At 52.1% G+C, this 27,229-nt stretch overlaps 1 protein-coding gene across 1 annotated transcript in view; it reads left to right on the top strand.

Moving 5' to 3' along the window:
- Positions 1 to 27,229, top strand: part of furinb (furin (paired basic amino acid cleaving enzyme) b) — a 56,174-nt gene that overhangs the window by 18,831 nt on the left and 10,114 nt on the right. The window contains 7 exon segments of the mRNA XM_084672337.1: positions 6,124 to 6,222; positions 9,002 to 9,097; positions 11,761 to 11,889; positions 12,704 to 12,780; positions 21,659 to 21,747; positions 23,843 to 24,015; positions 26,550 to 26,762. Of these exon segments, the coding sequence (XP_084528463.1) occupies positions 6,124 to 6,222; positions 9,002 to 9,097; positions 11,761 to 11,889; positions 12,704 to 12,780; positions 21,659 to 21,747; positions 23,843 to 24,015; positions 26,550 to 26,762 (876 nt within the window).

Raw genomic sequence — 27,229 nt, 5'->3', positions numbered from 1 at the left:
TGACTCAGCCGAGGGGTTTTGTGATTGCACCTTTCATCGGCGTCTGTTCATTGTGTCCTTGGGACGGGCTTTCAACAGCAGCCCCTTTCTCCCTCCTCTCTCTGTTTCTCTCTTTCTCCCTCCTCTCTCTGTTTCTCTCTTTCTCCCTCCTCTCTCTGTTTCTCTCTCTCTCCCTCCTCTCTCTGTTTCTCTCTCTCTCCCTCCTCTCTCTGTTTCTCTCTCTCTCCCTCCTCTCTCTGTTTCTCTCTCTCCCTCCTGTCTCTGTTTCTCTCTTTCTCCCTCCTCTCTCTGTTTCTCTGTTTCTCCTTCCTCTCTGTTTCTCTCTCTCTCCCTCCTCTCTCTGTTTCTCTCTTTCTCCATGCTCTCTCTGTTTCTCTCTTTCTCCCTCCTCTCTCTGTTTCTCTGTTTCTCCTTCCTGTCTGTTTCTCTCTCTCTCCCTCCTCTCTCTGTTTCTCTCTTTCTCCATGCTCTCTCTGTTTCTCTTTCTCCCTCCTCTCTCTCTCGGTTCCTGTAGCTCCTTGCCAAGTTTTCTTTTTCTCCATCCGTGAATTTATCAGATTTCTCATTTAGCATATTCTGCTTTCTGTTTACTCCTCATTCCTCGCTTTTTGTTCCTCACACCAACCAGCGAGAGGACCCCCTGTGGCTACAGTAGCAGTATTCTGTTTTATCTCTTTTTCCCTCTCTCTCTCTCCCCCCCCGTCTGTGAGTGTTAGGAGGTGCTACGGTGATGGCCAGACCCCGGCTCTGTGTGTGTCGTGAGAGCGGAGGTCTGCAGCCCTGTGTGTGAGTGCGTGGACCTGAGGAGAGAGACAGACCCCCTGCTCTGCAGGGGGGCCCTGCTGTACGCCAGACAGGAAGTTAGATCAACTCCCTCTGACTCCCATGAATATTCATTGCTCCAGTGAAGCGAGAGAGAACTGGGTGTTTACTAATTTGGTTAGCATATTTTTCCACCCCAGCGAGGGATTTAAGACTTCAGATTCATCCCAGTGGGAGCATTTTGAATTAAAAAGGCAGAAAGTACATTATTTCAGATCTCTCGCTCTGAGCGGTGTGTGTGTGTGGGTGTGAGACAGTTGGAGATACACGGCAAGTTATCTGTGTAACTGATTTGAATCTACGGTAAGGGATGATTGCGTGTGCGCGTCTGTGTGTGTGCGTCACTGTTCTATAAAAGGTCACCTCTGCCCTGTATTTCCCCCTGAGAAATCACTGTACTCTTGTCAGAAACCGGGATCTCACATTGGTTTGCATTTACTTAACATCCTTTTAGAAGCACAACGTTGCCCATTTGATACATGGAAATCTGTTACAGACAGCGAACACGCAGAGTTTAAGCCCCTTAGATGCAATACATAATTAGCCTCCGTTTGAAAACAAGCCGGCAAGCTTATGTTTCCAAACAAATAATGAGCCTGTAGCCTTAGATGGGACGACAGTGTGGCAGCCGTAATGAATGTCCCAGCCTCTGGGCCAGTATAGCTACACTGCTACATTAACCTAATGTACCTGTACATTCTCCCTACTGTCTGTTATGTCACACTGTGTGTGTGTGTGTGTGTGTGTGTGTGTGTGTGTGTGTGTCGGTGGTGGGGGGACAGGCAGGAGCAGCAAAAAGAGAGCGCACACACACACACACACACACACACACGTAAACAAGCCTAGGGAAATGAGCACGCCACAGAGCATCAGCCACCACCTTGTCCCTGCCCTTGATGAGGCGCACGTCCAAAGTAAACCCCTGCCTAGCCTCACAACCACCACGAAATCACGTCCTGAAGCGCTGCCTATAGGCCTCAGGAACCAACTCGTAGGCCTACAGCACTCCCGGACTTAGCCGACGTACCCGCAGACAATTACAGGTGCAGCCCAGTCATCCGAAGCAGATGGAGGCAGCATGCCAGCGTCCACCAAGCTTGCTGCCAAGATCGACCAAACAGAATCTTTCAACCGCTTATCACTGACCCCAATCTTATAATGGTCACCGAGCCTCAACAACTGGTCTTTAGTAAACCCAGCTCTTCAGACGGAGCCCCAATAAAGTCATCCATAGTAGCTGTCATATCTACAAACTCCAGGTCGGTCTTCTACCCCAACAACCAACAAGTGTCGGTCTGCGCCCGACCCAACAGGAGAGGATCCCCCAACGACAGCTAGCGTTAGCTCAACCCTCGTCTTCAAGGGCGTTGTGGCGGGTAATTACGCACTATAGCCCGCTGGAGTGGAAACAAGGCAACCAGCAAGCTGGCGATGTCTTTACCATCATTAGTTGGACAATCAGTGGGTCTCTGATTCTCTTTTTCCACTTCTTCGACATTTTCAACCACCTCCTCATCACTCGAATCACTGGTGTCTGATTCCATGTCAACATCACTTTCTCCATTTTGGATAGCATCAATGACATCATGGATACTGAAGTAAACTCTCCTTGCTGGTCTCATTCTGAAATGGAAATAATAGTTAGAGTATGTTCAGCAACAACTAATTCCAATACAAATTAATCCTATCCATACAATACATTTCACTGAAGGCACAGAATACTGTCTGGTTCGCCTAATGTGTTCTCTTACATTCCCATTATGCAGAACATTCACACCTGTCCCCAAACAATGCACCATACATGCAACCCCCACATTCCAAAACATTTACACTTGTCCCTGAACAACCATCCTCCAAAGCATTCCCCAAACAGTATCTGCCTGCAACAAGCAGATATTTGGGCTGACAAAGTCCAGATTTTAAAAAGGTTGACTATATTTCACTGCTAACATAGAAATAACATTGATTTAGAATTATTCAAATCTGGTCTAAACTGAAAATGATAACGAATAACCCATTTGTAAAGTGTGAATCATCAAATATTTCTGTAAGTATTTATCCTGTATTTGAACATTTCAGAAGTGTAACGTCTCTATGTAGTGTGCGAGGTGCACATACTATTTTAGCTACCATTTTCACCCACCGTTGTCAAATTACAACAAAGACAAAACAAGCTGGAAATTAAATGTGATGCATGAATTCCACAATAACTTTGTATTTACATGAAATACATATTCTAACAATCACCCCCCAAAATGTTTTCATGGAATTTACTTACTTCAATGTTGATATATCCAGTCAAATGAAACAAGGATATTTGCTTCCAGGAAAGTTTGCTGGTGGAGGGAGTTCATGGCCTAATGGCCAGGCCTATATACACATTTAGTATCCAATGGCATTGCAAGGCAATACAATAAGACCCAATGGCCATGAAAATGTGGTCTTTGAAAAACATTTTTTTTTTTTTTTTTGCAAATGTGTTTTTTGAGAGGGGGTCTTACAGGGTTAAACAAGAAGAGACCACCGAGCCCAGGTGTAGCCACTTAACGGCTGAAGAGGAGGAGGCCATCACAGTGTGTGCGTGCGTACGTGCGTGCGCAGCTGTAAAAAGCGTGGAGACTGGAACAAGGAAATGCTACGTGGCAAATCAATGAGCAATGCTGTGGAGTTGACATTTCCTTCTCTGTGTGAGGGGAGACAGTGCCTGTGGTCACTTTGTGTGTGTGTGTGTGTGTGTGTGCGCGCAGGCCCATCTGAATTAAAGTGGATGGTGGTTAAAGTGGATTAACGTTATTGCTGCATCTTCCAACAACTAAGGCCAGTGTTTTTCCTTCAGAGAGGAATCTCTGTGTATCCAATAAAGAGGATGTGTGGTTGGCCCCAGGGAATGCATTGGTACGATACCAGACAGCGGCTCTGTTGCAGCCAACCTGACCTCTCTGGACTGCCTTTCATAGAGCTAGACACACACGCTAGACACATACTAAACACACTGTCTGATCAACTGCACACACACACACACACACACATCTATGCACACACATCATCATCAACACACACTGCATTTACATGAACATATGTACACCCTCATTCGTGAAATAGTTTCCAAAAGCTTGGTTCAGAAGTGAAGACTTCTCTTTCAGGCACCGTTGAACTGGAGCCTATTCCTGCGGGCCAATATTGACTGTGTCACAGTCTGGGGTTCAGCCAGCCAGCCAGCCAGCCAGCCAGGGTCCCAGGGGAGAGAGGAGGGTACAGGGTGGTAGGACAGTGAAGGTGACACAGGAACAGGGCCATTTGATTTCCGCTGCACATGATTCATACTCCCGCCTAGTCTTCTCAGAGTGATGACCCAGTCTGATCCAGACACTCCGGCGGTCAACTCAGACACCCTCCTCCTCCCCCCCTCCTGTCAGAATAACAGAGAGGGGAGACGGAGAATTCTGCAGAGAATTCTGGCGGATAAGTGAGTCTTCTGCAGAGGGCCGGCGAGATGTAGAGAAGGAGTTAGGTGTGGAGGAGAGGAGGGTTGCAGAGAGAGAGAGAGAGAGAGAGAGAGAGAGAGAGAGAGAGAGAGAGAGAGAGAGATGGAAAACGAGAGAGAAGCTAGAAGAGAGGTGGAGAGGCACTCTAGCTGGCTCCAGTTTTCTGTTGTTGTCGTTCAATGACCTGCATGACCTTTCCGCCTGACGGGCAGCGCCTTCATAAGTGAGGACAATGTCACCAGCTCCTACTCGCCCCGCATTTGCTGCCTCTCTCTTCACCCAGCGCCATTAGCTAGCTCTCTGCACACAGCACCCCAAGCCTCACTCTGACGCCCAGGAGGATAATGAAGCCTGCTTACCTGCACGCCACCTGCTGTGCATGTGTGTGTGTTTGTGTGTACCGGCCAATTTCCACTCGTCAACAGTGGAGTTTGGCGAGTGGCACGCAGTCCTGAACACGCCTCCGAAGACTCGACGACTGTCATAACTCGGACAGGTGCTTGCCCACGCTCAGCATATCGCACGGATCCATTTTCATTTCAAACGGTTGGCAGCTGTGGGCGAGAGAAGGCTTCGGCGCGCACTTACACACAGCACACCTGACTGGTCTTGGGAACTTGCTGGCCTGTCTCACCGTCTACCTGCCTCCTTGCCTGCCTGCCTCCTTGCCTGCCTGCCTGCCAGCCTCTCCACCTGTCTGTTTCCCCCAGTTGTCTGTCTCTTTGTCTACTTGTCTCCCTGCCTCCCTACGTAATCCTACATCTGGAAGGATCTGTACTCCCTCCCTGCCTCCGCACAGACTCCTGCATCCCCAGGAGACTCCACCGTCTTGCTGTGTCGGCTGTTCTCCCTCCTCACACGCATCCATCCTCAGCAGGCTGGCCTGCTCACCCCCCCCCCTCCCCCTCCTCTCCTCCCTCGCTCCGCTGGTCTTGTGAAGGTGAGACGGTCCCCCGTGGCGCGACTGTACAAATTGAAACGCCTCCCTTTCAAACGGACGCCAGTCTCCCGTGAATAGGAGCTCCGCGACCAAGGACGGCCTTCCGTTCCTCTCTCCTGACTCATCGTCTCTCTGTCTCTCTCTCTCTCGACTTCTGCATGCTGGAGTACACACTCTGGAGACGTTGCCCCCCCGTCTGTGTCCTCCTCCAGCCTGACCCGCTGACCAGCCTGGAGGAGACAGCCCCAGCCCGACCCCTCCCTCCCTGGCGAGCTCCCGGGGCTTGTTTGTGCAGGCCTCTGTCCTTGGCCAGGGCCCAGGGACGGGGTAACACGGAGGGTGCCAGGGAACATGGAGGTCAGGGGGAGGAGAGAGAGCAGCTGTCTCCCCTTCCGGATCGTCGTCAGTGAGGTCATCGATCACTGTTCCTTCATCCTTTCAAAAACACATTTTTCCTCCCCTCTCCCTTTTTTGTTTTTTTTTCGGGGACCAGCCCCGCGCGGGTAACAAACGATGGCAGGCGCGTGACTGATGGCTGGCGGTGGCCGCTTGCTCTCTAATGGACGCGTCTAATTATTGGAGATGGATGTGTCCGCTCCCAGGCCAGGCGTAACTGATGTCTTTGTCTGTGGAGGTGTGAGAGCGTGTATCCGGAGGACACTGCTCCGTTCACTGCTGAGGGGGGGGCGTTCTTTGTGTCCGCAGGTGATGGAATACGTGTGGGTGTGTGTCTCTGTCTCCGTCTCCGTAGGAACCCGGACTCGCATGCGGAAGTGCCTGTCACAGGTTTTCCGTGATGTAGACAAAGAGGGGTGTGTCGCGCGTGGGTTTCTCACTCCTAACTCCCGTCCCCTCCCACTCTCTGTGTGTCTGCAGGTGTTTGGAGATTACTATCATTTCCGGCATCACTCGGTCGCCAAGAGGTCCTTGTCGGGCCACATGAGGACCCACGCCCTCCTCCAGAAGGAGCCACAGGTAGGTCCCTCTCCTTTCGCTTTCACCCGAGCCCCTCACGCCCTGGGCGGTGCACCCGCCGGTCGGCCTCCCCCGCCTGGTACACATCGAGAGGCACGGACAACGCCGACGACTCTCTCCTGTCTGTTACGAGCCAACAAGCCAGCTGTGTCACACAGCGGGAAGACAGTATGGCTGTCAACGGAAGCAGAACCATCCGGAATGGTTTGACACTTTTGTCAGGATACGTCGTGTTGTTCACTGCACACACACACGCCCCCCCCCCCTTCTCCTCCTACTCCTCTCCCCTCCCCCGTCCCCCAACTTCTGCTCTTGGGTGTGTGGATTCCGACGAGGCGCGTGGCGCGGAGCGCTAACAACACCTGCAGCGGCGTTTACATGTCTGTCATGTTCGGTCTCATCCAGAGCTTTGTCTTCTTATCCAAAAGTTAACGAGATTATAATTCTGCAGGAAGCGCTCTCCCATCTGTCTCCCGAGGACGTTTTCGTTCGCGGGAAATCGGCTCAGTTTACAGAAAGCAGCTGGTGGCAGGCGAGCACTTAGCTCAGCCCCGCTAACTGGATCTCTGCTAGGGCCGGGCCGCTCGTCTCGTTAGCGGCGGCCCGCCTGAGCGTACGGCACGGCACAGCTCCTGCGGAGGACTGCGCGGCTCCGCGCCACTCGGAAAGACGTTCCTGGATGAGCAGAAACGCGGGGAGGGGTGGGGGGGGTGACCTTGTAGCGTGGGGGCGGGCGCAGAAGGTACAGTGGGGGAGCGCGAGAGCGAGTGGAGAACCGACAGGAACCATCTGCCGGCCCTCCCTGCCAGAGCTGCGCTGGAGCCGCTGGGCTGGGTCAGACAGAGATCTCCCTGTATCAGGGCTAGCTCCAGTCCAGCTGGCTCCAGACCAGAACCACCACCCCCCCACCTCCTCCCCCCCCCCCCCCCCCCCCGAGTCCTCATTTGAGAGGTGGAGAAGTAACCAAGGTCGGAATGTCAGTGCCTCTTCGAGTCAGTCAATCCAGGAAGTGAAAACACTTCTCAATGAAAGGATCCTAATGCAGGAAGGCAGAGGGTTAGCATCTGCAGGCCTTTGCCTGCCTCTGTTAACAGGCTGTGATGGAGCCCCAGGCTAGCGTGGGTGGCTAGCAGGCTAGCTGAGTTCAGCTGAGGTTTAGCTTCTCCAGCGGGGAGCCCTGCTATGACAGCCCCGGCTGCCTGGAGCAAGGCACGGCCATTGGCAGTGTGGGTGGAGGATTGGATGTTATAGTGAGACAGCCGAGCTTCCTCATGAAAACAAGTGGAAATGACCTTCATCTTTCTTACTGACCTCCAACGCTCCCACAGTAGCTAAATAAACACAATGTGAAATTACCTGGAGATTAAATGCACACAACGTCTGCTGAGCGCAGCATAACCACTATCCTCTTTTAAAATCCCTTTTTTTTCTTGCATGTGTAGAAGGAAGAATGGCAGGATTGGGATTAGGTAAATGAGTCTGTTAAGCTTCATCTTTTCCCGCTCCTTCCTAATCCTGGGCCTGTCTCTCACATTGTTGCCATTGTCTGGTCCCTCCACCAGGCCGTCCTCTGTGCCTGGCTAACTCTCAGCTCGCCGCCATCCCCCCCGACTGATCATTCCAGTGGAACCATGACATTGGCAGCTGCATTCAGGCCCCCCGTCATTAAACCCCTGGCTGTTTGTCCTCCACCTCCTCCTCCCTTTCTCGTTTTCCTCACGGTCCCTAGGAGGGATAGAAATGGATGAGTTGGTTTGTTTGGGAGGGGAGGCGGGTTTGTTATTCGTTTTTAACTGCAAACCAGTGTTGCTTGTTGTTTTGTTTTTTTTGCTTGTTGTTGTGGGGACTGCAGCCTCCTCTCTCTCTCACTCTCTCTCTCTCTCTCTCTCTCTCTATCTCCTGCCAGTCTATTGTTTTGTTTTTTCTCACTGGCTTTCTCTCATTCAATATGGCTCTCCCTCTCTCCCTGTCTTTCTGTCTCTCTCCCCTTTCTCTCTGTCGCTTCATCTCGCTTGATTTCAGCCCCATTCAATATGTCTCAGTCTCCCCTCCTCTCTCTCCCTGTCTCTCTGCGGAGTCTGGGAGTCAGTCAGGTGCAGAGGCAGTGCGGGCTGTCTCCAGGCGCGCGGGCCTTATGGTTTATGGATCTGTCCCGTTACTAAGCCAGCGGGCAGAGAGCGGATAAGAGAGACTCCCTGTCTGCCTGGGCTCTCTGTGCAAACATGGCTGCCGTATTAGACCCAATCTCCTCAATGAGAACTGTCTTTCTCCTCTGACGGGTGCAGTCCCTCAGGACAGAGACAGTGTCACGTACATCTAGCTCCAGGCTCGACTACCAAGCAGCTTCCATGACCAGACTTACTAAAGGGCTTGTGTTATCGCTTTGTGTTCATTGGGAGAGTTGCCTGTCTGTGTCCTTATTACTCAGTCTTCTTTGGTCCGTGATCTGTCGGTCCGGATAGACTGGAGCCCCTAAACCGTGTTTACGCGGTACGGAACCTCCCGGAGACCGTCGTCTCGGTCAGACTTGACGCGCGAGCATGCACAGCACGGGAGGAATGGAACGAGTCCAATGAGTCTCCCTGCTCTCTGTCGCCGTGTTGGTAATCAAACTCAGCTGGGCACCTCTCTGCCTGTGGTCTGGAAGACGCGGGGCGAAGTGCTGCCACAAGAGCGTTTGGCGTGCACATCAAAGGACTGCATGGGAGGGCGCATGTCGATGGCTCTTTTTCCCCCTCATTATCAGTGCTAACGTGTGTGTGTTTGCTTTCCTCTCCAGGTGCAGTGGACGGAGCAACAGGTGGCGAAACCGAGGAAGAAGAGGGATGTCTACGAAGCGCCGTCAGACCCCAAGTTCTCCGAGCAGTGGTACCTGGTGAGCGGAACGTCTCGGCGGTCATGCCCCGTGGCGAAGGAACGAAATCCTCCGTCGTTCCTTTGGTCCGGCCTCGCTCGCTGCTCGGGGACAGACGCTGTCGAGGGGACGGATGACTCGCGGCTAGACGAAAGCCTGTTTTTGTAGCTTGGGTTGTCCGTTTTCCAGAGATAAGTCCCGGGTTAGCCGTTCTTAATCACTCCATGGTTCCACTGTCTGGGTAGCCAAGCAAGTTTGAACTTTGGCTTATTTCATACTACACCTCCAACGATTAATCAAGCCTTATCTAGTGAAGCCAGCGCAGTACTCCAAACCCTGAATATCACCCAGGCCCTGGGGTAGAACGTACCGCGTGAGAGAGAGCTGCTCGATGCACAGACTGCAATTTATCGTGCCCTTATGGTCATCTAGATAAGAGCTAATTGAATATGTGTCTCCTGGAGGGTTTCCATTGGGAGATGCGCGCAGGCCCGGGAGTTCGGCTCTCCATGAGGAATGTCACAGTCGTGAGCGGAAAAAAACGTTCCGCTTCACCGTCACCTGTGTGCTTCGTGTGTGGGGAGTTGGTGATGGCGAGGGCTCTCTCTCTCGTTCTCTTGCTCGCTCGCTCTCTCTCTCACTCTCTTTCTCGCTCTCTCTCTCACCCTCTCTCTCACTCTCTCTCTCTCTCTCTCTCTCTCTCTCTCTCTCTCTCTCTCTCTCTCTCTCTCGCTGGTGGACTGCTCAGAGAGGAAGCCATGACACCTGCAGGACTCTGGCCTGATAGGAAGTACAAGCAGACAGTGGGAGGGGGGGGGCTCTGTTTTCGTCGAATCTGTCCTCCTCGCCCCCTCCCTCTCACTATCTCTCCCTCACGCTCTCTCTCTCTCATCTCTTTCTTACATTTTTCCTCCCTTTCCTAATTCTGTCCCATGTCCTTTCTGTCTCTTTCTCTACCTCTCTCTCCTCCTTTTCTCTCGTAATGCACTAAGCCTTTGGTGCTGGAAACGGATTAATAGCAGCATTGACTTGCCGAGACATAAATCACCTGTGAATGGAAGCTGTGAAACCACCTCTGTCATTCAGCATTAGTCCGCTAATCGGCTGAGGGTTTAAGGCCTTTCTGCGGTTTGAACTCCTCCACCCAACTCTGTGAAAGCAAACAGAAATGGCCTGTTTGTAATGAGGTTTGCTGTGGATGAGGGCGGATGTTCAACAGCAATCCTTCACTCCAGCTCTTCTGACAGCTTATCTAAATCCATTTTGTCTTGGTAGGATGTATTCCCCTGAATATTACCTTCTTTTTTTTTCTTGCCTATTTCACAGCATCAGAATTGACTGGCTCGTAAGATGTGCGAATGATATTCCTACACTTTCAGAGAAGATTTGTCAGGGTGTTGCTCGTGTTGAGAAAGGATGTCCATGGGGGTGCGTACCATGTAGGCTGCGGTCGTACCGCAGCGGCCCGGGTTTGAATCCGGCCTTGGCCCTTTGCTGCATTTCTGTCACACTTCACTTACAAACTGAAACTAAAGCATGAAAAATGCTTTGGAAAAAACGCCATCTTTAAAAAGTCTGTGGTGGTACCGTGCCCGGAGCCAAGGAAATGGATGTCCTCTCCCAGGCCCTGGCAGGGCTGTGATGTTACCCAGCAGGAGGTCACCTCTGTGGGCTAAAGATCCACGGGAAGCCTGGGTTGGAGGGGCCTGACTGATGCCCTAAAGGAAACCGCAGGGGGCCGATGGATTGGTTAGCGTCTATTTCCATCGGGATCCATTTAACACATCAGGCTCAGAATAGAGGAGAGTGATCGAGCTGACGGCCGGCATCATTCTTTTTCTCCCTCTTTTCTCCTTAATGTCTCTCTCTCTTTTTGTATTTGGACACAACTTCTTCTCCAACTTCCTGTCTTCCTCCCCTTCACCTTCTCTGTTTTCTGTTCTCTCAAACTCCCTTTAGCACCTCTCTCTCTCTCTCTCCATCCTCTCTTTCTCCCTTTCTCATTCTGTCTTTCCTCTTCCTCTCTTTCCTCCCCTCCTCCTCGCTCCCCCTCTCTCCGTCAGAGGCAGGATTGGATCCCGTATTTCTGATTCCCCCCCCCCCCCTCCTCGTGAGTGAGACCAATGTGCTCTCCACAATCTCTCACATCTCCATACATCCAGCAGAAAGCCTCGGCCCCTGACAGGAATATTACCCGGCATTCATACCCCGCTAAAGAGACTCCCAGAGACTGTGTCAGCCATTGGCGAAGGCGGCGTTAAAGTAGCCAGAACACCACCCCCCCCCCCTCCCCCTCTCTCCTATTGTAGCATGCTTTTCATCTCTCTAGTGCAGCACTGGCACCCCATCCCTGAGTGTTTCTGAGAGTAGCCTCATTACGGGTCCCATCCTGCTGTATAATGAGGCCTGTGTGAGTCACTTGTGGATCTCTCTCGCTCCGTGGCGGTTCTCCCAGAGGAGGCTCTTGTGTGCCGGGGTCGCCTTAATGCGCCGCCATTTTCAGGACCGCGTTTGTGCGCGAGCATGCCACCCGCTTCCGTGTGTTGTGCGTTTGTGTGGGTGTTTGTACACGTGCACGTGTCTACATTCTGCTGCGTGCTGTGATTCTAATGCATGCTGAGTTTCTGCTGCGTGCTGTGTTTCTAATGCATGCTGTGTTTCTAATGCGTGCCGTGCTCCTCCAGTCCAGCCCCAGTCACCAGGACCTGAACACCAGAGAGGCCTGGGCCCAGGGCTACACAGGCAGAGGTGTGGTGGTCACCATCCTGGACGACGGCATTGAGAAGGACCATCCCGACCTGGCCACCAACTACGTGAGTGCAGTCCCCCTGTGTGACAGTGTGCTGCTGGGAGGGTGGTGCTGGGAGGGTGGTGCTGGGAGGGTGGTGCTGGGAGGGTGGGGCTGGGAGGGGGGTGCTGGGAGGGTGGTGCTGGGAGGGTGGGGCTGGGAGGGGGGTGATGGGAGGGTGGGGCTGGGAGGGGGGTGATGGGAGGGTGGGGCTGGGAGGCTGGGGCTGGGAGGGGGGTGATGGGAGGGTGGTGCTGGGAGGGTGGTGCTGGGAGGGTGGTGCTGGGAGGGTGGTGATGGGAGGGTGGTGATGGAAGGGTGGTACCAACCTCTCCCCTTTCAGCCTCACGCTGCCCCTTTTGGACTTAAATGAATAATCGACATGATACTTTCTGCAGAAAGGTTGTGGGTGGGGTTTTTATCCGTAACAATCATTTTGGGGTTTCCTCAAACACTGAAGGTGACACATGAACACGGTCAGCGGTCATACACAAACCCTCAGTGTGAGACATCGAAAGGTCACTCTCAAGCCACACATTTATCTGCTGGGATCTTACCACCAAATAACATCAAATCGTTTTTGTAATATCCTCACGACCACACAATGGTTTGATTACAGCATTGTGTGGTCGTGAGGATATTACAGTTTTCAGTTCAGTATGAGTTCTATTCTCAATATAAACAGAGAAGCCTCCCATAGCTCCGTGTCATGTCAGTCTACTGACAAGGGTCACATGACTCTGGGCTGGAGAGAGGTTCTAGAACGTCCGTGTGTGTGTGGTATGACTCGTGTACGCCCCTCCCGCCGCCCTCACTCCCCTCTCTGTGCCCCTGCCCAGGACCCCGACGCCAGCTACGACGTCAACGATGGAGACTCGGACCCGCAGCCACGCTACACCCAGCGCAACGAGAACAGGTACTGGAGCACAGGACAGGGAGGGGTGGTGTACAGTCCACACACGGCTCAGTGGGAAAGCATTCGACTGCAGATCGAGGATCGAATCGGTTCAGAAATCGTAAAACATTTATCTTTATCTTTTTCTTTTTTTTTTATGACTGAATGTTTTTTTTGTTTTTTTGTTTTTTTTACTGAATGTTATATCAAAACTTTCGATTTGTTGCTTTCCCACCCGCCTTCACCCCCCCCCCCTAAATAATCCCAGCCTTCCATCCCTACTCAAATATTCCGACATGCATCTATGAACAAACCTCCTCGGAGCCTGTTTGTGTTGCTAATAACCCAGCCTGGGAATAGTCCAGGGTAGCAAGAAGCAGACCCAGACCCAACCAGGATATCCATCAGCGCTCCAGCACACAGCCCGCTGAGCTACGCCATGCGACTGACCAGCTAATATGTGGCAGAATTCAGTTGGATGACGATCCGACGCTGTGCTCGGGCCGGACTCCCCGGGAGAGGGAGCGCGTCGTGTTTGTGCTTCAGTGGATGAGGCGGTCGGCACCAGGGAGTCCACATTTCCACGCTTCCCAGCCGCTCTCTCACAACCTCTCCAGTATGGTTTGGGGTGTTCCTTTGAGCTAGTGCGCCGTGAGCCGTTTCTCTTTTCTTTCTTCCCCGTCTGCTTTTGCTCTCGTTCTCCTCCACGGGGTACAGAATAGACAGCAATAAAGGGCGTTTTTTAATTCGAAGATGGGGGAGCAGGGTGCATCCTGAACCTTTTTCTGCTCTCCCCTCTCTCTTTGGTCTGCTGTCCTCCCCTGGCTTTTCTCTCTCCTCTCTCATCCTCTCGTCTGCTACCCCCCCCCCCCTCACCCTCTCCTCTCTCTCCCTCTCCCCCCCCCCCCCCCCACACACACTCCAAACCTTGGGCTCTGTCCAATCCCCCCTGGATCAGATGTGAAGCTCTCCCCTCTAAAAGGCACAGCAGGATTTGCTTCAAATCTCCCCCTCTTTTCTGGGACGACTGCCACAGTCTTTTTGTTGTTTGTTTGTGTGCTGTTTGTTTATCGCGTTTATTTTGTTTCAAAGCTTTGACGCTGTCTTGCAATGCGTCAGAGAAACAGTCGCTAAATGAGTGTCTTTTCAGAAGCACCCTGAGCATATTGGATGGAAACTAAATCTTCTTGCCGCAACACGGTTTATACTTTCTCCTCGTTTTTCTTTCTCTTCTGAACAGCCTTTGAAAAGCTGCCCTTTTATACATTTTACCAACTGACCAAAAAAATGAAACCATGAATAAATAAACAAACTGTGATTCGAGGCGTCCTCCATTTTCTTTTCAATGTGGACCTTGGTTGCTGTGCTTGCCTGGGGCAGTGAGGTCTGCTGCTCGACCCTGGCCCTGCTGGACGAGGAGATCCCTCAGTCCTGCTGATGGAACACATGCAGACCAAAGAAGAGGATTAACTCTGGTTCAGACTCCATGGCAAACTCTCCTCCACAGCAACACACTCATACAGCTTGCACGCACATACACACACACACATGCCGTATACTGTATTGGCGTGTAAACAATCAGACTCTTACACAGCACGCACCCACACATACACAGACACAGACTCAACACACAGACAGTGCACACTATATACAGCCAGTGAAAGAGACAGCCATTCACAGAGGCTCGCAAACACACACACACACACAAACAAACACACACAAACAAACACACTGCAAAGAGACAGAGTTATACCCTAAGTACAAAAGCACGCAGACACTACGGCGGTTTTCCCCGGCGCTGTCGAGGCGATTATCCCGGATGGAATCCATTTATTACCATGAAACAAGACGTGCGTGTCTGCGCCTCTGCCGATCGAGTGGAGCCGCTGGCGGAGAGAGTGACCTGTGGAGAAATCACACCAGATGAGTTCTGTAATTCCCCAGCGAGCACAGTGCGCACAGGCAGCAAACGTCGCTTCCCTCCCCCTCCACTCCGAGATGATATGAATATATTCATGGGGGGGGAGAAAGAGAACAGGAGAAAGACGAAAAGCTTCCCCCTGCAAAGGCCGCCTCATTTGTATTGGTGACACGCAAGGCTGGGTTTCAAATTCGCATCCATTTACGGGCGCGCTCTGCGTCGGCCGCTTGGCGTGTGCTTTCGTGCAGGGAGTTTGGCAGGAAAGGGCGCCTTGTTTCGGATGGGTTTCAAGTTCAGACGGGGTGAGGTCTCGCCCCGGCAGGTAACTTTCTTCTTTCGTTTTTTTTCTGCGCACCAGAAGATTTGTCCTCCTCTCACCTTTCTCCCGCTCCTGTCCGACATTATATTTCAATCAATACCCGGGCTTTTCAAGTTGAGAGGGCCAACGAACAGACAGGGCGTTGTTATGACAGGCCTGTCCACACAGCTTCTCCACGTCGGCCTCTTTCGGCCAAACTCCTGACAACCTCCCGCTGCCTCCTCCTCTCCCCTTTTGTTTTCTTTGGTCTTTCATGTGCGGCCAGCATTGGAATGTAAGAGGCCCAAGCCAGGCCCACCTGAATGTGCTCACCGTGCCGAGCGCTGTCGTCCCGACTCTGTGCGGAGGGTGGCCCATTGTTTGGTCAATGTCAAGTGGGGGGAGGGGTTGGGAAGAGTTACACTTTTAACCTCCTGAAAACAATATCCCCCCGTCCCCCTCGGTTGAGGCCCCAGGAGATTTAAAGCGCTGCGATAGCTTTCACTTGAGCAGGAGAAACGTCCAGCTGTCTATCGGAGACGCTTGTCTTGAGCCGGAGGCGTCGGCAGCAAGCAAACAGACGGGCTTCCTATCTCCACCGTCCACCCTGTTCCCTATCTCGGCCTGTTTCCCCCCTCTCCGCCTGCCCAGGTTGTTTATTTCCCTGATGGCTGAGGAGGCAGGATATGCATCCGCAGACGTGGCGAGGTGATTTTGGCAGAGCCTTCGGCCCTCAGACCTGATTTCATTCCGTCTCTCACTCTCCTCCACTTTCACCCCCTCTTCCAATCTTCTTCCCTGCTGGGATTTCTTTCTCTTTCTTCCTTTCGCTCCCTCACCCAATTTTCCTCTGATTTCTCCGCCGCGGACTCTTTCTTCCCCTCTCCCGGTTCCCCTCTCCCTCCCATCTATCTCTCTATCACTCTTTTGGTATTCCTTTTCCTCTCCTCTATCTCTTTCCCTCTCTCATCTCTATCTTTCTATCTCTCTCTCTCCACCACCTTTCCGGATCTGCCGCCCTCCTCCCCCTCTCTCCGTCTGTCGCTGCCATCTCATGCCCAGGAATGGGGCGTGGTGTGATTGAGGGGATGTTGTTCCTGCCAGCCAGAGAGGCCCAGGCCACGGTGATTGAAGCAGGCATCCAGAGCCAAGCTCTGAACCGGCACACATTACCAGGCACCTGGTGTCCATCACTGTTAGCCAGACGAGGAGCCAGACGAGGAGACGAATGGCTTGTTTAAGCACATGTGTCAGCGGGCCACGGAGGACGCTTTCTGTAATTGAGGCGCAGTGGATATAACTAATATGTTTCTCTCAGTAAACGTGTCTTTATCGGGTTATAAGGCATGAGGGGGGGGGGGGGGGGGGGGGAGACAAACTCATTAATAGGCTGGAGATTCTAATGAGGTCTTTCTTTAAAGAGGTAACACTGTTCATTCCGTTGTTGACATGTCTATTTTAGACACCTTATGGGTTTAGGGGTGTTAGCATGGGGCCTGTTGACTTGATGAGAGTTTCCATTTGAAGTGAACAGATGATACAGACATGTTCCGGAATAGCTCATTTGGAGGCAGTGGTTCTGGCTTGGTTGGCCGTTGGCCAACATCATATGAATCAGGAAGAGTGCCTTGGTTCACGCAGTAATCCGGTAATATGTGGGCGTTCTATCCCTGCAACTCCTGGAGGCTGCTGGGATGCAGAAGCGGGGGGGGGGGGGGCGGGGGGGGGGGGGAGAGGGGGGGGGGGGGGGCGAGAAGGAGCAAACAACAAAAAAATAACCATGGTCATCATTATCCTTTATCCCGGCCCAGCGTCCCTCTGATTGGGTCATACTCTGAAGAGACTTGCGCTGTTTGGATGTTAACCATCCCTGCCACAGGGGCTCAGCTAAGCAGACCAGAAAATAACATAATCCTTTTAGGGGAAGCCTGGATCCAGCCCCATTCACTCCACTCTCCCAGATAGATGATATAGTGCTACAGGAGACAGATCGGAACCAGCATCGCGAAACATCAGTTTCCCTCCACAGTACTGTACACAGTACGATATTGTAGAGTATCAAACACTGGATATATCCCCCCCCCCCCCCCTATGCTCTCCAGCATGGTGCGATCATGTTCCAGTATGTCGTCATGGGCCAGGGCAATGTCACCTCATCCAATCGGTTTCTCACCTGTCCTTTAATGTCGACGGGTGTTTTGGTGGCTGGAATGACTGTCGAGCTCGTTAGTGAAGGACTTTCCGGAAAACGGGGCCGGGGAGAGGTTTAACTGGCCTGAGGCAGGGAAGGACTAAAGAGACTTGTCTCTGCGTTGTCCCTCCCTCAGATAAGGTAAAGGACAAGGGGGCCATGTGCTGAATAACAAGCTGCTTTATCTCTCCCAGGCCTCTGGGTCCAGTCTCCATCGCCTGCACCTCGGCTCATCTCGTGAGGCCCACACAGCATACCAAAGCCTGCCGCCCAGACGTCACCTACCCTATCGCGTTCAAAGAAGTCCTCCTGTCGTGTTGCTCCACTCCCCTGGTGATATATCCGCTGTATCTGTCTTTTAAACGTCTGTTTCCTCAAATCAGGTCTTCGAGCGGAAATCTACCGGACAGTGCCTGGTGACTGAGTGTTCCCGCCTGCTTTATTGTCACTGCTCCTCTCTCCCACATGAAGGCCCTAACAGAAGTGACATGTCTATCGTTTTTTCCTTAACCTATAAGGCCCTGCCTCACATAAAGCAGTGGTCCTGCAAAAAAAGTGGCGTGGCCGTTCGGAAAGTGACACTTTTAGAGCCGACACTAACTTTGACTTGACGGTCTGTTCTGTGTGCACTCCGGTACGTGACCTCACTTATCATTTCCTCCGGTGACATTTTGCCAATGCACTCCGGTCGCGGTCGAGCGAGGCGTTCGATAAAGTGCTTCTGAAATCATGCCTCGCCGCCGTGTTTTGACAGATTGAGACGTGTCTGCGTCGTAAAGCCCATCGTCTGCTCGGGCCTGCCGTGTTTTGACAGATTGAAACGTGTCCGCGTCGTAAAGCCCATCGTCTGCTCTGGCCCGCGGTGTCCGCTCTCCGCACATCAGGCTGTTCATGTGATTTTAAACAGGTCCGGTCCAATCACGCCGTGTAATCTTTCGGCTTTTTTGTTTGCCTGTGTGTTTGGAAATGAGGGCTCTGTCATTGTGGCCCCTCTCCAGGGGGGGAGATTTAATCCATGAAAGTGCCTCCGTGTAGCTTCGGGCTCCCTCCCTTGCTCTCATCTCGCTTTCTCCCTCTCATATTGCTTTTTCTCTTTCTCGTTTTCTCTCTCTCTCTTTCCTTCTCTCTCTCTCTCTCTCTCTCTCTCTCTCCTTCTCTCTCTCTCTCTCTCTCTCTCTCCCGCTGTCGTCTCTCTCCCTCTCATCTCGCTCTGTGTCTCTCTCTTTCTCTCTCTCTCTCTCTCTCTCTCTCTCTCTCTCTCTCTCTCTCTCTCTCTCTCTCTCTCTCTCTCTCTCTCTCTGCCCATCAAAGACTGGAGGCTGTGCTTCACACTGGTTGCCAAGGCTCCTCCGAGCCAAGATATTTGTGGGCTGCAACACAAAGAATGCCGTGAGATCCTGTGGATGAGACTATGACTTTGCCGGGAGCCAGGAATGCATTTAGACATTTGGGCTTGTCCAGCCAGTTTCATCCTGGCCACCATGCTGGCTGCTTGGGCTGGGGCCAGTGCAGCCTCTTCTTCTGGCAGTCTCTCTCTCTCTCTCTCTCTCTCTCTCTCTCTCTCTCTCTCTCTCTCTCTCTCTGTCTCTCTCTTTCTCTCACCTTACCCCTCCCTCTCTTTCTATGCGTAAACTCTCGCCCTCCCCTCCTTAATTACTCTATCTATTTCTCTACCCCCCCCTACCTCTCTTCTCTCTATGCTGATGGAGATTAACAGGATGTAGTGCGCTGTGCTTTAGACCCCCTCATCTCTTTAAAAGTCCATCTGACGCTCTTATAAAGTGGTGCTACACCAGGAACTTGTCTCCACCCTGAGTTCATCATGGTTTATGGGTTTCTGTTTTGGCCAGCCTCCAGGTGGGCGGATTAGGAGTTGAGATGCACGGGGGGGGGGGGTGTTTGTTTCGAACATCGACGCTGCATGGGAGGGGAGGCTTCCTGCTGGAAAGGTCATGCTTGCTCCAGCACACAGCTTCCCCACCAGCATCCCTTTAGATGTCACTTTGCTGAAATGTGGCAGGGTTGCTCTGTACAGAGGACAGGTTTCTTTGTCTTGTCATGACTGCTCGTTTATAAATCGCTCTGTCTCTCGAGCAACCTTTCTCGTGAGATATGGAAAGTCAGGGGACTAATGTTGGACGCATGCATCTTTTGTCCAGGTCTTCACACCCCCACCCATACCTTTTGAATCTCGGAAATCGATCAGGAAGTATTTTGTCTTATATTTGGGCCTTCACTTTTTTTTCTGTTGATTCCAGTTTTAAAAGTGGCCATTAACACCGTCATCATGAATCACAGGTGTGTTTTACACAACAACAAACAAGCTAGAAAAGCTCAAAAGAATCAGCCCACCCACGCTTCCCTGACACACCATCAAGCTGATGGCCTGACCAAAACATGAAAGCATGTAATTACTGATTCCAGCAAAACAATAATTGGGTTACAATTATGTGCTGGTTTGGCGTACACGACTGCAGCGCATCTTGGGGAACGAACGGAGGTGTCTACGAACCTGGTAAACAGATCTGCGTCCTGTAATCAAACAGTTTTAAAACCTCTAATGACCTGGTGAAGTGCTCTGGTCTCTTTGACAGTAGTCTGACCACATGGCACCAGGAACAGCCTGAGAGAAGCAGGCAAGCACCTCAAACCGAAAGTAGTTACCGAACCAAAGCGATTTCATTAATGGTCATGATCAGCAGACTGCATATTGCCTAAAGCGTCTTAATGGTTTCGATTTGGGATTTGTCGTCCATGAAAGTGTGCCGTGCGTGTCTACACACAGCACGTGTGTGTGTCTGTGTGCTGTGTGTGTGTGCGCGCGCGCGTGTGCTTGTTCGCCTAGCTTAGAGATGTGCTGGCAATCATGATGATCGATATAACGAGCGGTCCCTCTCCTCGTAATTCAAAAAGGACACTGAATAATTCAATGTCATCTTTTTCTCTCTTTTCTTTCCGTTGGCCTTCATACGGAGACCGTTCCAACAAAGCGGCTTTCTTCTTCTTCCATCAGTAGTCGCCACACTTGGGCCCTGATGTCCCCACTCTGTACCAAGAGCACACACTACAGATGGTACACAGTATACTGTCAATGTGTGTGCTCCAATGCAGCCGAGACGGTACAAGAAATGATTGAACAGCTTTGGTTCAGTGCTGTGATTACCCAACCCACTTGACAACAATATGATCGGATGATGTTTGAAAGGCTTCTTATCTCCCAGAGCAGGAGAGCGACCACAGCGACACATCTGATGCTACCAGGGCGACTATGTGTACACCAGCTACCTACAGTACTCGCTAGTTCTTAGACTAGCTACATTACAGTAGGGCTGGGCTGTGTGTAAACTAGCTACATTACAATAGGTCTGGGCTGTGTGTAAACTTGCTCTATTACAGTAGGGCTGGGCTGTGTGTAAACTAGCTACATTACAACAGGGCTGGGCTGTGTGTAAACTAGCTATATTACAGTAGGGCTTGGCTGTTTGTAGACTAGCTATATTACAGTAGGGAGGGCTGGGCTGTGTGTAAACTAGCTACATTACAGTAGGGTGTGTAAACTAGCTAGCTACATTACAGTAGGGCTGGGCTGTGTGTAGACTAGCTACATTACAGTAGAGTGTGCAAACTAGCTAGCTACGTTACAGTAGGGCTGGGCTGTGTGTAGACTAGCTACATTACAGTAGAGTGTGCAAACTAGCTAGCTACGTTACAGTAGGGATGGGCTGTGTGTAGACTAGCTACATTACAGTAATCAAATCAAATCAAATTTATTTGTATAGCCCTTTTTACACGCAAGCATGTCACAGAGGGCTTCACAGTAGGGTTGGGCTGTGTGTAAACTAGCTACATTACAATAGATTACTTGTTTTATTAGTTGTCCTGTTCCATCTCCCTGACCAAGGTTGTGCCCACAAGTGCTTATTGGATGATTTTTTTCTGATGCATTTTATCAGCACAGCATGCTTTGTGCTGTCTCTAGGAAACATCATTTCTGTATCATGGTCAGTCTCTCTGCTTCTCATACTTCTACTCCGTGTTTTTCTCCTTTTGTCTTTGGCAATTTCTCTCTCTTTCTCCATCTGTCTTTCTACCCCTTCCTTCTCCCTATTTTCTTTCTCCTCTCTCTCTCTCTCTCTCTCTCTCTCTCTCTCTCTCTCTCTCTCTCTCTCTCTCTCTCTCTCTCTCTCTCTCTCTCTCTCTCTCTATCTCTGTCTCTCTCTCTCTCTCTCTCTCTCTCTCTCTCTCTCTCTCTCTCTGTAACCCTCTCTCTCTAACTCTCTAACTCCCCCCATCTCTCTCTCTCTCTCTCTCTCTCTCTGTAACCCTCTCTCTCTAACTCTCTAACTCCCCCCCATCTCTCTCTCTCTCTCTCTCTCTCTCTCTCTCTCTCTGTAACCCTCTCTCTCTAACTCTCTAACTCCCCCCCCCATCTCTCTCTTTCTCTCCTATCTCTACCTCTCTCTACCTCTCTCTATTTCCTCTACTCCAGACATGGGACCCGCTGTGCAGGAGAGGTGGCCGCGTCAGCCAACAACGGCGTGTGTGGCGTGGGCGTGGCCTACAATGCCAAAATTGGAGGTACGTGCGCAAAAGCTTGCTGTGATTGGCTTGTTTCCGCCGGCTGATCCCTGCGCAGCACAGCCCTCCTGTGGAGTTATCGCCATCTCTGGCGGTCTCTGGCGTTTACTACCCAACACTCGGTCAGACGAGCAGGAAGTGCCAGTGGCCATGCTGTCCACAGATGCCAGCCATAACTCCCCCCCCCCCCCTCTCTCTCTCTCTCTCTCTCTCTCTCTCTCTCTCTCTCTCTCTCTCTCTGTATCTCTCTGTATCTGTCTCTCTCTCTCTCTCTCTCTCTCTCTCTCTCTCTCCCTGTATCTGTCTCTCTCTTTCTCGCTGTCTCTCTCACTCTGTCTCTCTCTCTGTCACTCATTGTCTCTCTCTGTCGCTCTCTCTGTCACTCTCATTGTCTCTGTCTACCCCTCTTTGTCTCTCTCTCTCTGTCGCTCTCTCTTTCTTCCTCTCTGTCTCTCTCTGTGTCTCTCTCTATCCTCTATCATTGTTTCTTTCTCCGTCTCTCTCTTTTTGTCTCCAGTCCTTTATTAGCATGCATCCCCTACGATGACGACTCCCTGGCCCTGCGTGGCGCATAAATTATCCCTGCAAATCTGCAGGGGTCACTAGGTCAAAGGATTGTTTACAAACAACACTGCTTGTAGAGCGTGCGTGTGCGCGTGTGTGTGCACCAGGGGGTTTGTTCCCTGCTATGCTAAGCCGTATTACGGAACTATTCTGTACAGTGATTAGTGTTTAGTTACTGGGACTGACCCCTTAGCTCACATATTACAGACACACAAACACACCCACACAAATGAGTTAAGCTCCAACAGCCCGTCGCTGTAAATGAGCTCCAGTGAGGCCCAGCTGGATAGTCGAGCAAGTTGCCCTCCAGCGTCCTGTCACCAACACAGGTGATATCGAACTGCAATCATCATAACAGACACCACAACATTGGAGGGGATGCTTCATCAGCGCTGCTCACCTCGCCACGGCCCTCGCCTCCGCGGCCCTGCCTGCCTCAGCACTGCCTGACTGCACGCTCCAGCCTTCGATTCCAGCACGGCCCATACTGCTAGCGAGTGTGTGTGTGTGTGTGTGTGTGCGCACGTGCAGTATGTTTGTGTGCGTGCAGTATGCGTGTGCGTGTGTGTATCCGCAGGCCGGAGAGGTGCTGGATGTTTGTGTTATTTTGGTCTATATGTGGACATTACCAGTTGGGAGGATGGCTCAGAAGGTGCCGGAACAGTAATAGACCTTATTTGAGCACGCTTCATTTCACGCCTCTCCGCTGCCATTTCCATCCAGACGGCTGATCTAAGGCGGCAGACATCAGACACCCAGACAGCAGGGGTGTTTTTCTGCGGGGGTAGGGGAGGGGGGATGAAAGGTGCTGTGGTCCAGACCACCCCCCACACGCCATACACTCGCCCACGTGCACCGACATTGAAGCCGAAGTTTGTGACAGATTTCAGAGTGTATGGTTTCAAATAACCCATCTGAGCTTGATTGATCTTGCCTGGCACTGTGGAACCAATGGTCTTATCCTGAAACCTCCAGGACCCGACCTCACTGACAGCTGAGGCAGGCTGAAGTAAGCGATCAGGATTTGTTTTGCTACCAAGACCCTTGTCGGAGCAGCAGTGTTGCTGTGTGGTTGCCGGATGATGCCTGTGTGTATGATGGGTGCAGACAACACCCTCAATTTATTGGTCAGCTGGGCTCTGTTTATACAGTAATAAACTGTGTCTGTTTGTGTGTGTGTGTGTGTGTGTGTGTGTGTATGTGTGTGTGTGTGTGTGCGTGTGTGTGTGTGCAGGTTTGTGGGTGTGGGCTCGTGCTCATAGTACAGTTGCTCATCAACGTTGGCACACAATCAAAACGGGCCGATTTCTCCGCCAGCTTGTATTTCTCTTTGACAGCCACATTAGGTGTGGCTGTCCCACTGAAAGATGTCGCATACTCCATCATCCCAGGCCTCTGTACATGCTGGCATCCTCTCTCCTTCGACCTCAAATCCTGTACACTGACTATAATATCTCTGTGTCTGTGTGTGTGGGCTTGCGTGTGTGTGCGTGTGGGTTCCGTGTGCGTGCGTGCGTGTGTGTTCCCGCAGGCGTGCGCATGCTGGACGGGGAGGTGACCGACGTGGTGGAGGCCCACTCTCTCAGCATGAACTCGCAGCACGTCCACGTGTACAGCGCCAGCTGGGGCCCCGAGGACGACGGGAAGACGGTGGACGGCCCCGCCAAGCTGGCCAAGGAGGCCTTCCAGCGAGGGGTCACGGAGGTCAGCCGCGCCAAAACACGCGCGCGCACACACTGGCACGTCTCTGACGCGGCCGGCTCTCGCTCGCCCTCGTTTGAGCCCTCCGTCTCTCTGTCGCTGTCTACCGCTCTCGCCGTCCCTCTCCCTCACTTTCACCTCGCGGCGAAGAGACTCGCAGGCCCACCCCACCCCACCCCCCTCCACCGGGCAGCGAAGGTCAGCCGATCTGTCTCCCCATCAGACCACCCCGTGTCTGGCTGATAGAGGGATGGAGCGTGTTGTTGGGAGACGCGGCGGAGAGAGCAGGATGGACGGCCACGGGCAACGCCCGCTGGGTTTGAACAGAGAGAGAGAGGGGGCCACGGGCGAGGCCCACTGGGTTTGAACAGAGAGAGAGAGAGAGAGAGAGAGAGGGCCACGGGCGAGGCCCGCTGGGTTTGAACAGAGAGAGAGAGAGAGAGGGCCACGGGCGAGGCCCGCTGGGTTTGAACAGAGAGAGAGAGAGGGCCACGGGCGAGGCCCACTGGGTTTGAACAGAGAGAGAGAGAGAGAGGGCCACGGGCGAGGCCCACTGGGTTTGAACAGAGAGAGAAAGAGGGCCACGGGCGAGGCCCGCTGGGTTTGAACAGAGAGAGAGAGGGCCACGGGCGAGGGCCACGGGCGAGGCCCACTGGGTTTCAACAGAGAGAGAGAGAGAGAGGGCCACGAGCGAGGCCCGCTGGGTTTGAACAGAGAGAGGGAAAACGAGCGAGGGGTAACCAGAGAAATCATCAGAGGTTAACGACACCATTTCCCCCACGTGTCGCCATGCTACATTAACAGTGGGACATTAAAAGAATGGCTGGATGAGAGATGAGATGAGGGGGGGGTGGGGGCGGGGGAGAGAGGGGGGGCAGATAAAAGAATGTGGCGAGGTTTGCTGACGCAGAGCAAGTTTCAGAAGGGAGAGGATAGGGATCTGTGTTCGGATGGCGAGTGGGAGAGAAAAAAGGGTCATTCTAATGGGAAAGCTCGCCTCGTACATCTTCCATCTAACAGCAAAAAAGAACATGATAATTGGCATACAGCAGCACAGCAGGGCCTTCTTGATGTAGCGGCTGTCTTCTGCGTCACCGTGATAACCTCGCAGAGACGTGGTCAAAAAAAACAAAAAAAACGCCGGGCCCTCAGCCAGTCGTGGACAAGCCCCAAAAAAATCCACATGCTCGGAAAATGTAATTAGCTATCAGCATAACAGTAGCATTTTACACCTTCAGTCATTCAAATGGGTCCACATACTTCACTGGAGATGGGACGTTTTATGAGAAAGGCTATTTGCAGAGCAGTGTGACCTTTACTGAGGAGCTGAGTGACTGTTGAGCCTGGCCTGTGGTGGCCTGGAGCCGCCGGCGGGCAGGAAGCCTCTCCCCAGGCACAACCGCACACACACAGCACACACTGTGTGTTTGTGCGCTTGTTTCAGCGTGTATCTGTGTGTGCGTGTGTGTTTGTTTAGCCTCTTCTTCCAGCGTGACCCTGTGTGTGTCTGTGTGTTTTTGTTTGTGCACTTGTCTCAGTGCGTGCGTGTGGGGGCTACGATTGGTTTTCGTTGGTGGCACTCCCACCTCTATGGCTTCTCATCTCAGACTCAGCTGGAGGTGAGCCAGGACCCAGTGGGAGCCAGAGAGCTGCCTGGTCCTGCTCCTTCCCTTCCAGCCCTCCTCCCTCCATTCATTCTCCCATATCTAGATCCCTCATCCCTTCAAATAAGTGGAGGATGTTTCAACGTTTTTTCCTCATTACCTGTCTTTGTCTCTCTCTCTCTCTCTCTCTCTCTCTCTCTCTCTCTCTCTCTGTGTCTTTCTCTCTTTCTCTCTCTCTTTCTCTCTATCTCTCTCTCTCTCTTTCTCTCTCTCTCTCTCTATTTATCTTTCTCTCTATCTCTCTCTCTCTCTGCCTCTGTCTCTCTCTCTGTCTCTCTCTCTCTTCCTCCCCTCAAAGCACGTTGGCTTGCCAGAGAGAGCTACCATTGGCAACCATTGTTACAAGTGTGATAAAGACTATTCATTCACTGTTCGGCCTGCTTGTCATTATGACGACTGGCAAAAAAAAAAAAACACGACAGCCGGATTCATGCGCTCCTCCACCAAACGTCTATTGTCCATGCGGCAGATGACTGAGCCAGCGAACGCCACGTGAGAGGATTATTCTGTCGTCTGTTCTGGTTGTCAGCGTGTCGTTAGCCCTCTGACAGTGTTTGCGGTCCATTAGGAAGAGTTATGTTCTGGGATGGAAGCTGTGAGTCGGGAACGACACAAACACCTCGCTGGAGGAAGCAGTCCTGTCCGGAGTGATTTTTCATACTTACTTGCGCGCGCACGCGCACACACACATTCATCCACGCAGTTGGGGGCTGGCTTTTAACAAGCGCTTGCATGTTTCCGTGTACAAAGCTGTTTGTGTCTGGTGTGTGTGCGCATGTATCATTGTGTCCCGCGTCTGAGCGCACAACACTGTGCGTGTACGTGGCGGTGTGTGTGTGTGCGTGCGTAACGTTGTGTGTGGCACGTTGTCAGGGCCGTGGTGGGCTGGGCTCCATCTTCGTGTGGGCGTCGGGGAACGGCGGGCGGGAGAAGGACAGCTGCAACTGCGACGGCTACACCAACAGCATCTACACCCTGTCCATCAGCAGCACCACCCAGTACGGCAACGTGCCCTGGTACAGCGAGGCCTGCTCCTCCACCCTGGCCACCACCTACAGCTCTGGAAACCCTGGAGAGAAGCAGATCGTGAGTGTCCCCACACACACACACACACTGATACACACAGACACACACAGACATAGCATTGGTGAGAGAGAGAAAGAGAGAGAGAGAGAGAGAGAGAGAGAGAGAGAGAGAGAGAGAGAGAGAGAGAGAGAGAGAGAGAGAGAGAGGCAAGGACATGCATGCACAAACAGACATGCACACGTTACACAGACACACAGATACACACACAGTGTACTGTAATTCATAAAAAGGCATGATCTTTTCGTCTTTTCTTTGCCTTTTTTGAACTTACTGTCGTGGTTCCTTTTTTAATTCATACAGACATCTTCTCACGTACACAAACACATCTCTACATCTCTATACATAGATGGTATTTGAGTCGACACATGTTTAGCCTCTCTGCATTCCACGCTTAAACAGTGTCCGTTCAGCCCCGTTCGATGGAGAGTAATGTGAAACAGACAGTCAGGATTACTGACAAACACAGC

The sequence above is a fragment of the Hypomesus nipponensis genome, chromosome 14 (genome assembly GCF_054491055.1).
Source record: "Hypomesus nipponensis isolate SF chromosome 14, ASM5449105v1, whole genome shotgun sequence".
Lineage (NCBI taxonomy): Eukaryota > Metazoa > Chordata > Actinopteri > Osmeriformes > Osmeridae > Hypomesus > Hypomesus nipponensis.
Note: the sequence above shows the minus strand (reverse complement) of the source record. Positions and strands in the feature narration are given on the sequence as shown.